Genomic DNA, 12076 nt, shown 5'->3' on the forward strand with positions numbered 1-12076 from the left:
TGACCACAAAAGCCTTGTCTGGCCAGGCTGAAGCCAGGAGCCAGGAACTCCATCTGGGTCTCCCACGAGGGTGGCAAGGGCCCAAGCACTTGGGCCACCATCTGCTGCTTTCCCAGGTGCATTAGCAGGGAACTGGATCAGAAGTGGAGCAGCCAGGACTCAAACCTGTGTTCTGATCTAGGATGCCAGCATTGGCCCAACGACAGCCCTGAGATCCACTTTCAACTGCCTTGAGGACTGCAATGACCCTAGAAACCAATCCACAGTAAAATGCCAGTGCCTAAAGTCAGTTTACACCTCATCAGCAAAAGACACAGGAACACAGAAGAATGAAAAAAACAGTGGGACGAAAGCCTCCCTTGGGACCTGCCACACACCTGCACAATGTGCTTTGGGTGCCTATATCTTTTCTACTTAGTTAACACTTATATTCCTTCAACAGTGAGAATGATATGGCTAGAATGTCCAAGGCGCCATCCCGGTATTAGGAACACAGCAGTGAGCAAAACAGATAAAACCTGGCTCTATGATACCTCCATCCTACGAACAAGCATTGTGCAAGCAAACACAAAGGGTCCAAGAGCAATGAGTGCCATGCAACAAGAAAAGTGAGATAAAGGCTGTGCTGTCTCTTACAGTGTCCATGAACCACATGCGGCTACCTATCTTTAAATAAGACGAAGTTCATTTCTTCCAACACCTAAGGTCTGTTTCAAGTGCTCCTGTGCCTAGCAGCTACCATATCGGGCAGTGTGGATACAGAACTCTCCACCACCCCAGAAAGTTCTAAGAGACGGTGCTAGTATGGACCAAGCAGGGCTGGTGTTCTAAAGAAGGGCTCACCAAGGAGGCCACGTATGAAGGAAGTTAAGAAGAGCCACGTGTTGCCTGAGGAACAAGTTCTCAGGTGGAGGAAGGAGCTAGTGCGAAGGCACAGGGGTGCAGGCAGCACAGCGTGGGAGCAGCCGGCAAGAGCAAGGGTGGACTGAGAGGCAGGGCGCGGCTGCAGAGGAAGACAAGCACATCACACTTCCAGGCCATAGAAATGAACTTGGCTTTCATCCTGAACGTGGCCGGAAGCCAGTGGCAGCTCGGTACACACGTTGCTAGGATGCACCCAGCACTGATTCACAGTGGGGCAGCGTGGCTGATGGAGGAATGGATGCTCAGCTGCAGGTGTTTCCTGGATCCAATCTCCTATGTCACAATACACTTCCCATCACCACCTGGCTATCACCTGGCTGACTGTATGAGTGGCTCTAACTCTGTGCTTGACCCTGACCTGCTCCTCTCCCAGAGTTTCCCCACCCAGAGAATGGCTCTGTATCACCTAAGGGTACTGTCATCTCTCCCTACATAAACACCACAACCTTCGCTTCCTCTATGCTGCTTCAGCTAGTGCCCAGTCCCTATAATCTCCTCAACAATATATACGTGCACACACACACACACACACTTGAAAAAGGTATCTATGGTGCCGGTGCTGTGGTGTAGTGGGTTAAGCCTCCACCTGCAGTGCCAGCATCCCACATGGACGACAGTTCAAATCCTGGCTGCTCCACTCCCAGTCCAGCTCCCTGCAGGTGCACCTGGGAAAGCAGAAGATGGCCCAAGTCCTTGGGCCCCTGCACCTATGTGGGAGACCCAGATGAAGCTCCTGGCATCAGTCTGACCCAGCTCCAGCTGTTGCAACCATTCGGGGAGTGAACCAGTGCATGGAAGATTCTCTCTCTCTCTCTCTCTCTCTCTCTCTCTGTCTCTGTCTCTCTGCCTTTCAAATAAAATGAATAAATCTTTTTAAAAAGGAAGAAAAGGAAGGAAAGAAAGAGATATCTATGCACAGCACCTACAGCTTTCCATCGCTGTGGCTTGTTCCCTCCAACTCGGGTGGAAATTTCACTGCAGGGGTAACAGTACTGAGGGGAGAGGTCTTTGAGAGGCCATTAAGCAGCGAAGGCTCCACCCTCAAGGTGGGATTAACTCCTTTATAAAAGGCTGAGCTGGTCTCCGCTGCCATTCCACCTCCCACCACGCAGTGGCAGCAAGCAGACGCTCCCTAGATGAAGACTTGCCAGCCATCCCCAGCTAGGCAGTCTCCAGCATGGTGAGCCAGCAGCCCCAGACAGCCATCCTCCATTCTACCCCGAGCTCAGCTGGCTGCCATCCCCATACCTGCATGGCTGCAGCCCCCCTCCGTCAGAAAGGCGAGGCCACGACCTACCCAGCTGCAGGTCGACAGCGCCCATCACCCTCTCTCCTGACCTGCCGTGTTGGATCCATCTGCAGGTCTTCTCCTGTGGGATGACGGCCTCGTGCACCGTCCACTGCAGCCCCCAAGGCTGAGCCCCATCAGCCCTTGCTGGGCCTGCACAGGCCCCTCACCCTCTCCACAGCCCTCACAGCCTCGGATGGATGGGACATCCAGGAGGAGAAACCCGGCAAGTCTGTGTTATTGCATTCGCACAACTAGACCTCAAACCCCAGAAACTTCCTGACGAGACTCCCTCGGCGGCTTCCTCAGACTGAGGACATTTCAAAGAGAGAGACAAGGCAAGCGTGGAATGCCCCGCCCCGTATCAGAGTGCCTGGGCTCAGACACTGGCTTCCTGCTAACACAGACCCTCGGAGGCAGCTGGGATGCTCAAGCGGTTGGGTTCCTGCCACCCCCTGGGAGACCTGGATGGAGCTCCAGGCTCCTGGATTTGGCCTGGCCCAGCCCGGCTGTTGCAGGCATTTGGGGAGTAAACCAGTGGATGGAAGATCTCTCTCCCTGCCTTCCAAATATATAACAAATTTCTCAAGAAAATATAAAGAGTTTTAAGAAATACACCCTCAGATCCTCAAGGACAGTCTCTCAGAGAGCTGCTGCCGCCGACACATGAACCCAGCTCCCAAGAGTGACAGGAGTCGTTACTCTGCGTGGCTGAGTGATCTGAACTTGGGTACCCCTCACAGAATGACATCACCGCTCCGGAAGACATTCGCCGAGCTAAATACACACGAATGATGCTTTCCAGTTGCCCCCGAGGTTGATGATCGGAACTACCAGACAGCTGTCTCTCTGAGGCTGCTTCCGAAGGCACAAACAGGAAGAGTTGGCCCTGCAGTGAGACACCGCCAGGATGCCGGCAAGGCACATCAGAGTGCCCGGGTCTGAGGCATCTCCAGCCCTAAACTCCTGCTTCCTGCTAACCCAGATCCTAGAAAGTAGCAGCAGGTGGCCCAGGAATTCTGTTGTTGCCACCCCAAACGGGAGACCGGGTTGTGTTCTCAGCTCCCAGCTTCCACCCAGCCTGGCCCCCGTTGCTGTGGGCATTTGGGGAGTGAACAGTGGATGAGGCGAGCTCTTGCTCTCTCTATCCCTCTGTGTGTGTGTGTGTGTGTCTGCCTTTCAAATTAACTTTTTTTTAAAGACATTTACAGAAGGCAGAAAAATCTCAATCACCAAATGACCCAGTCTCTAGAATTTTGAAGACTTTAAGAAATTTCCCGAAACCTCGGGCTGGGCAGCCAAACCCTGGACAAGATGTGGGTTCAGAGCACTTCATTGTCCTGATAACTGCTGAACCGGATCTTGAAAGCCACTCTCGCTGGCTTAAGCCTAAAGCCGTGACGGCAGCGTTTCCTGAACAGCAGCTTGAGTCCTTGAGATGAGCTCTCGCTCACACATCTCGGTCGTCTCACTCCTCCGATCAAAACCGATCCAAACCGGCCAGTGACCTCAAAGCCTGCCTCGCGCACGCTCTCTCTCTCTTTCTCTCTCTCTCTCTCTCTCTCTCTCTCTCTAGCGATTTCCCATCAAGGCTGAAACCCACATTTCCTGATTTCATTAAGCACACCCTACCGAGGCACGCTGCATGGTTATCCTGGCCTCTAATTCACGTGCTCGCGGTAGGAAGCATCTGTGAATATGTGGAGCGCGGTGAGAAGACACAGACACCTCCGTCTCAGAGATCGTGGCAGGGCTGACAGAGGCGGAGCCCTGCCGTCCAGGCACACACCTGCCACACAACCTGGCACACAACCGAACCAGTGCCCAGCACAGCCAGCGCCACGGAGTCCTTCCTGTACATCCAAGGACAAATGGGAAAAGAGCTTAGGGAATCATATTCAACAAAATGACTGACCAGGTTGACTCCAGAGAGACAAGGGGCAAAGAGTATCAGGCCACCGTGGCCAACCCTGGGGACATCGCTCACTGCCCTAGGCTAGTCACAGTCGGTAGAAAAATCTACAACATGGAGACAAAGACTATTGCTTCCTAGAACCAACCAAGGGCCACAAAGAGGGTGCGACATTGCTCCCGGCCCAGTTGGGACTTGTCCCCTGTTCCCACCACCCCACCCTCGCTTCTCCCCCAATTCTGAGGGTCTCAGCCTCAAGTCTCCAGAGCTCAGCCCCTGGGCCGGGGGCATCAGGGAGGGTTGGGGCAGTGAGCATCACACAGATGAGCCAGGGTGCCTCCCACCTGTCCCCTCGTAGCCCCGTTTCCAGGGCAGGAACCCACCCTTCTCTTTTCTTCCTCTGGGAGAAATTCTCTCCCATGATCCTGCTGAAGTCTGACAGCACCTCAACGCCTCCCCCAGCCCCCGTCACCCCAACCTCCCACCTGGGACACTAGCTGCAGATGGCCTGGCCCGGCCACACCCACGCTGGCTGGGGCAAGTCTGATCATCACTTCACCGGCCCCTCCATCCCTAGGGCCCAGCCAACAGCATCCAACACAGTCCCCCACCCCCTCCTGGGGAGCACACGCTGGCAGAAGAAGCAATTAACACTGATATTTCTGCAAGCTGGAAATCCTCATAATTAAAATTTCTCGGCAAGATCTCAGGAGTCTGGAACCCTACAGGCAGGAGAGCGCTAGCGTCGTAGCAGGAAAAGTGATCAGGAGAACCGGGGGAATGCAGGCCTCAAAGGCGACTCCAGGGCCCAGTTACCGGCGCTAAACGCCTCTCTGGCTAGAACAGAGCAAGCACGCTCTCTGCACTAAGAACTCTCAGCACATCCAGAAAGTCTGCAGAAGCTGTGTCATCAAAAGTTACTTCTCACAGTCACCTTCCTAAGCTTAGCAAAGCTTGGGTCTCCATAGAGACAGACGCCACCCATTACAGGGAGAAGCAATTAGTTTGACAATGCAAAGCTTAGCACAGCACAAAACACCAAATTAAAGGCAACTGAAGAACACTAATTGATGGACAGTAATCACCATGGTGATATTAATATTAGTCTTAGAATACAAAGCAAATTTGCAATGTAATTATTATAGCAGCAAGTGTAGCAATGTCAGGTTCATAACCTGGATGGTGAGCCAATTGTCAAGTCCAAGATTACCTTCACCTCAGTGTACAAAGCTAAAAAACGCTGGCATCAGGCAACCTTGAGGCTTCTGATAATGCTATCCTGAATTTAACTCACCCAGAGAAAGAACAAACATGTTTTAGAAAATGCAACAGGTCTGTCCAGTTGTACAAATATAAGCTGACAAATCATCCACAAGGGAGCAAATACATTAGCCTATTCCACAAAAGATAGTTCCAATACTCAAATATCTACTTTTCATTACTTTTTTAAGAGAGATGCATTTATTTATTTGAAAGACAGTGACAGAGAGAGAGATCTTCCATCTGCTGGCTCACTCCCTCAACAGCCACAACAGCCAGGGCTGGGCCAGGCAGAAGCCAGGAGCCACGAACTCCATCCCAGTCCTCCATGTGAGTGGCCTGGGCGCAAGCACTTGGGTCATTTTCTGCTGCATTCCCAGGCACATTACCAGGGAGCGGGATCAGAAGAGGAGCAGCTGGGACTCGAACCAGTGCCCATATGGGATGCCGGCATCACAGGTGGTAGCTTAACCCAACGCGCCACAATGCTGGCCACGAATACACAGCTTTCTAAGTTTCTCAGGCAGCCCTGCTATCATAAAAAAAAAGTTTTCAATCTAAAAAATACAATGACTGGGCTTTTTCCAAGATCAGAAAGGAGAAAAGAGTCTATATACCAATTGTGATCAACAGCAATACCCAACAGCTCATGGATGTCGACTGAAAGGTGACAGTTACTGGGGCCAATGTCGTGGTGGAGTGGGTGAAACTGTGGCTTGTGACACCAGCATCCCACACCAGAGCACCAGTTCCAGTCCTGGCTACTCTGTGCTTCCAACCCAGCTCCTTGCTAATGTACCTAGGTCAGCACTGGACAATGACCTACGTACCTGGGCCCCTGCCACCCCCATGAGAGACCTGGATGGAGTTCTTGACTCCTGGCTTTGGCCTGACCCAGCCCAGTCTGTTGTAGCCATTTGGTGAGTGAACCACCAGATCTCGATTTCTCTCTCCCCCCCCCCCATCTCTGCCTTTCAAATTAAATATTTTTAAAAAAAGATTATAATCACTGCATTTTTCCCCTTCTCTCTCCCATCCTTCTCTCTCTCTCTCTCTCTCTCTCTCTCTCTCTCTCTCTGTCTGTCTCCCTCTCTCTCTCCACACACACACACTCTTTTGGCCCAAAGCACTAACAGCACATAGTACTGACATTTAACTCCAGGAATGACTTTTCAGGGACAATTAACTCATCCACACTAAATGCATTCCTTGCAGGTTGTTGTTTTTAACTTCCTCGAGCAAACCGGTCCACTCGATCCAAACCAGCGCTGACTCTGTCCATTCTAAGACAGCGCTGACACGTAAGTCCCTTCCCACAAGCCAGAGCCTCTGCTGCCCAAGAAAGGGGCTGACTCAAACCTCGTTAGAGAATGCAGTCTGAGCTAATCTGTCCCCAAAAGAAAATGACCCCGCAGGGCAAATGACCTCCTTGCGCGCATCAGAGAACAAACGTGCCCGAAATGCTCAGCTCATGGGATCCACCAGGCCTCGAATCAGAATCTCCCCTGCTTGGACAATTCAGGCCCCGAAGAAAGAAACAACCAAAAAAGCAAGGGGATAAAGGACAGGGACGGGGCCAGTGCTGTGGTGCAGTGGGCTAAGCCTCCCCTGCAGTGCCGGCATCCTGTATGGGTGCTGGCTTGTGTCCCAGCTGCTCCACTTCCAATCCTTCCAATCCTGCTCTCTGCTGTGGCCTGGGAAAGCAGTAGAAGATGGCCCAAGTGCTTGGGCCCCTGCATCCACATGGGAGACCTAGAAAAAGCTCCTGGCTCCTGGCTTCAGAGTAGCTCAGCTCCAGCCTTTGCGGCCATTCATGGAGTGAACCAGCGGATGGAAGACCTTTCTCTGTGTCTCTCCCCCTCTCTCTCTGTAAAACTACCTGTCAAATAAACAAATCTTTAAATAAAAAAAAAAAGGAAAAAGAGGAAAAAGAAAGCTTCTGGGGAATGAACTAGCAGATAGGATCTGACTCTGTGTCTTCGCTGTGTTTGTGTGCACCCCTCTCAAATAATCAAAGACAATAATTTTAAGAAATGGTTTTGGTACTTCTCGAATTTGGTAAAAGCAAGGCTGTTTGACGTAACGGCCACGGTAGACCTCCTTCAGCCAATAATGAGCCTCACGCTCCGCTTGTGGGAGCTGTTTGCAGACAGGTAAATGCAGAGACAATGCTTCCGGGAGGGGGCCAAAGCCATGGGAATTCAATGAAACAGGCTAAATCCATGCACCCCCATCCCAGCCCCTTCCCAAAACACGGCCTGCGAGGCTCACTCTGCACTCTGCACTCCTTCACCTGCAGCTCTGGGCGCAAAGGCTCGCTCACTCGCTCAATAGCAGCGTTGTTTCAACGTCGCAGTCGTGAGCGTGGCTGCCCCTGATGCAACACTCACTCCTTCCCAGGCAGCACACCAGTCTCCACTCATCATCCAATCAGTACTGAGGAAGCATCCACCATGTAGAAGACTGGTCCGGCTCACGGAGCAGGGTCTGACCAATACAAGCCTCACTGTCGGGAATCATCTTTCCAATAAGAGGAGGAAGGCAGAGAAGTAAACGTGGAATATTTCAGGGGTGGCAGGGGCTATGAGAGGAGGCAGGGGCAAGGGATGGATAGAGAGAGGTTCCCTGTCCTCACAAACCACCAGGAATGCACAGGGGCTCAGGCACAGCGGGCCTCGCGGGGGCACGCACACCACTGGGATCCAGGCACTAAGTAAGACAGTGATGAAGAACTCAGGGCTGCGGGAGGCTTCAAGAGAGCAAGGTGTGCTCTGGACTGGACAGAGTGGGCCCGTGGAGGTGACCCCGGGCTGCCGTGAAGGCGGGCAGACTGAACCAAGCCAGTGGCTCCCAGTGGCCGAGAGGGAGCCCTCTTTGTGTCTAGATTGTATCACCGAGGGCTCGCTCTCGCCTTGGGCACCAAGGTCACAGAGCCCTCGGCACCCACAAGAGAATGTGTGGCAGCACAGGGAGGGGCTGCCGGGAGCTGCTTTCTCCCCCCATGCCCAGCCTGCACTCAAGCTTCCGGAGTAAGCACCCTAACTTCCTCTCTCCCATAAATGAGAACACTAAGGCCAGACAAGTACAGGACTTCCCCTAGGGCAAGGAAGCCAGGACTCAAACTCAGGGCGGCTGATGCCGGAGCCAGCCTCTGATGCCCATCCCCCTCAGAGACCCCCACCCGGCCGCTCCTTTTGAGCTCCTTGGCCAAGCGTTATCTTCAAAGGGGCCGGAGGGGTCTCTCTGCAAGAGGGCCTCAGGGTGGACACCACGGCTTGATGGGCAGCTGCTGCCGGCAGACATCCCAATACGTAGCCAAGGAAAGTGCAAGTGCCCAAGGAATCAAGTGTACGTGGTCACTGTGAACAAGGGAGAAACAGCGCCCTTTTATTTAAACTGGAAGGTGACGTCATTAAAACCGACTCATCCCAGCCACTCAGGACCTCCAACCAGAATTTTAAATACTGGAAAAAGCAAGCCAGTACCATATCGGTGATACTCTAGGGTATAAGAGCAACAGGGGATGAAGCAATTAACATCACTTTATCCTGTATGCTCAAAATCACCCTCTCTCCCATGGCTGCAGAACCCAAGGCTTACCAGAAGGTTCTCTGGCTTCAGGTCCCGGTGGACGACATTCTTGTCATGCATGTGGACGAGAGCCTTGCACAGGTCCAGGATCAGGAGGGCAGCGTCAGGCTCCGGGAACTTCACGCTCTCCACGATGGCGTCGAAGAGGTCCCCTCCGCGCACGTACTCCATGATCAGGAACATCTCCGTCTCGGTCTCGTACACCTCGTGCAGCTTCACTATGTTGGGGTGACACAGGCTCTGCATGATGGCGATCTCACTGTCCACCATGTCCTCCTTACCCTGCAGTCGGGACTTGTCGATGATCTTCATGGCATAGGCCAGCCTGCTCTCGCGGTGCCTGCACTCCTTCACCACGGCAAAATTGCCGTCCCCAACCACGCGGCCGGCCTCATAGTGCTTCTCCACGCTGGCCATGATGATGCCCGCGGGCCGTGGCTTCCGGCCGCCGGGCCGCTCCGGCTTCTTTTCCTCCGGCCTCGTCCTGGGCTCCTTCTCCGCCCGGGCGGGCAGCTCATCCCTGAGCACCGTCTTCCTCCTGGCCGACACACCTGCCTTTTTCTCCTGCTCGGAGCCGGCCTGGTGCTCTGCCCAGGGCCAGCCGCCAGGCTTGGCGCTGCAAAGGAGCCTGGATTCCCTCTTCACCTGTCGCAGCCCCTCCTCTGTGGCCACTGGAACTTCCACAGTGTCCTTCTGCGCCCTGGCTGCTGTGGGAGCATGGCTGTCCTGGCCCCCTGCGTCCCTGTCCTCCTTCTGGTCTGGGCTCTTGCCCGGTCTCCTCGGCTCCTGAGGGCCGTCCTTGGGGCTGCTCCTGTGGCTGTTGCCCTTGCGCGCGCCCTCCCCACGGGCGGGGATGGCCTCAGGTGAGCGCCTGCAGCTGCGTGTCCTCACCAGCTTCTCCGTGCCATACCTGTGGCACTGCCCCAGGTCCAGCTCGCTGGTGCCCACCGACAGCCGCTCCCTGTGCAGGCTCTGCTGCAGCTCCCTCTCTCTCTTGCACTTCTCGCACCTGATCATTTCACCGGGGGTCTTCTCGCCCTCGGCCCCCGGAGGCTTCTCTGTGCTCGCGCGCCTCTCCTCCACTTCCTTGGGCGGCTTGCTACCTGCTTCAGGCTCCCGTCTCCCCCTCACCCATTTCTTCCAGGCCCTGGGCCTGTCCTCGGGAGCCCCAGGCTCCACGGGGCTCTTCCCCTGGTGCCCGGCGGCCGCCTTGCTCCGGGGAGCCTCGCCACTGCTCTTGGTGCTCTCCGGCTCCCCGACTTTCAGAGCCTTGCTGTAAAGCCTGTGTCTCAGCCTTGGCGAAGGGACCCGGCTGTGCTGGGTCAAGGTCAGGGCCCGGGCTTTGTTGGGGTACAGTTCTTCCATAGCCACCTGGATGCTTTTCAACGTCAACGGCTCTTTGCCCATGGCTATGAAGGCATCGCCCTCTCGGAAGAAATCAGAGACGCTCCTGATCTCCCTGCCCTTGAGGGTAAACAGCTTCCGCACGCGATCGTGCTTCCAGCGTGGGAAGCCCAAGGCTTCCGAGATGTCCGTGAGGAGCTGCTCGAAGGTCTGCACGGACCGCCTGCTGAGAAGCAGGGTCACCTTGCGCAGAGGCTGCCCGCCCAGCTTCACCACGGTCACCACCCGGGGCTTCAGCGGGCCGTTCTCAGCAGGCGCCGGGTGGGGGCCGTTCTGGGGGCTGAACACGGGCACGACGGAGCCCCGCGGCCCCACCAAGGGCTTCTCCAGCCGGCCCCGGCCCGCGGGCAGCCAGCCACCCTGCAGCTTCCGCTCCGTGATTTTTGAGCTTAAATATTTTAGGGAGTGCTCACAGAGGCCTCGACGTCCTGCAACAGGAAAGGAGGAGAAAGAATCAGTCAGGAGGAGTTCAAGAGGAGTCAAGAGGGCTCCGGGCTTCACCAGAACCTTCTAACAGCGGCTGCACCTGGTCGGAGTGGTCTCCCAGGGACCTGTCAGGTCATGTCCCAGGACTCCTCTGTGAGAAAACAAGAGTGCAGGACAGAGTCTGCACGGGGCCGAGGTGACCCCTCTAGAACCCCCATGATGGACCAGGCTGAGGGAGCCCCTTCCAGGCAAGCCCTGGCTCTGTGCACGCAGCTCCTGCTACCCCAAAGGGAGCTGGCATCCTAGGATCTATGACTGAGGTGAAAGGTCCAAGGCTGGTTTCCCAGGAAACACCAACAAGAAACCAGAACGTCCTGCAACTTTGGGGGGCTCAAATCTTACCCACCTCTGAGGCCGGCGCTGTGCCGTACTTGGTTAAGCCTCTACCTGCAGCACCAGCATCCCAGTATCTGGGTGCCAGTTCGAGTCCTGGCTGCTCCATTTCCGATCTAGCTCTCTGCTGAAGGCCTGGGAAAGCTTTAGAAGATGGCCCAAGTGCTTGGATCCCTGCACCCATGTGGGAGACCCAGAAGACACTTCTGGCTTCAAATCAGCCCAGCTCCCGCCACTGTGGCCATTTGGGGAGTGAACCAGCAGATGGAAGACCTCGCCCTCTCTGTCTGTAACTCTGCCTCTCAAATAACTAAATAAATACCTTACCCACTTCTTTGCCAGGAGTAGTTCTCTCAGTGTGACTTTCAACCAGAGTGAGGCAATGTGGGAAGGAAGGTTCTTTTCTTTCTTTATATTTATTTATTTGAAAGACAGAGTGACTGAGAGACAAAGAGATATCTTCCATCTGCTGGTTCACTCTCCAGATGGCTGCAACAGCCAAGGCTGGGCCAGGCTGAAGCCAGGAGCCTGAAAGTCCATCCTGGTCACCCACGTGGGTGGCAGGTACTTGGGCCATCACCCACTGCCTTACCGGGTACCATTAGCAGGGAACTGGATTGGAAGCCGAGCAGTCAGGACTCAAACCAGCACTCCAATGAGGCGTGCTGCTGTCGCAGGAGGAGGCTTAACCTGCTGCACCACACCACCACTAGATCACAGGGTCTTGAGATAGACCCTAAATTTTAATGCTGGAGTGACCACTGACTATTAATGTGAACTTGGGGAAATTACTTGTGCTTCAGTTTTTTCATCTACAAAATGGGAATAAGGCCTTCCCCCCATGGTTTTTGTGAAGAATAAGTGAGAAAGTGATTACA

General features: G+C 54.5%; 1 protein-coding gene across 1 annotated transcript in view; it reads right to left on the minus strand.

Moving 5' to 3' along the window:
* The window catches only part of DCLK3 (doublecortin like kinase 3), a 21977-nt gene extending 11166 nt beyond the window's left edge, over positions 1–10811 (minus strand). The window contains exon 1 of the mRNA XM_062179703.1: positions 8985–10811. Coding sequence (XP_062035687.1) covers positions 8985–10382 — 1398 coding nt within the window. The 5' untranslated portion in view covers positions 10383–10811. The remainder of the gene's footprint in view (positions 1–8984) is intronic.
* Between the last annotated feature and the right edge of the window lie 1265 nt (positions 10812–12076).

Source organism: Lepus europaeus, chromosome 2 (assembly GCF_033115175.1).
Source record: "Lepus europaeus isolate LE1 chromosome 2, mLepTim1.pri, whole genome shotgun sequence".
Taxonomy (NCBI): domain Eukaryota; kingdom Metazoa; phylum Chordata; class Mammalia; order Lagomorpha; family Leporidae; genus Lepus; species Lepus europaeus.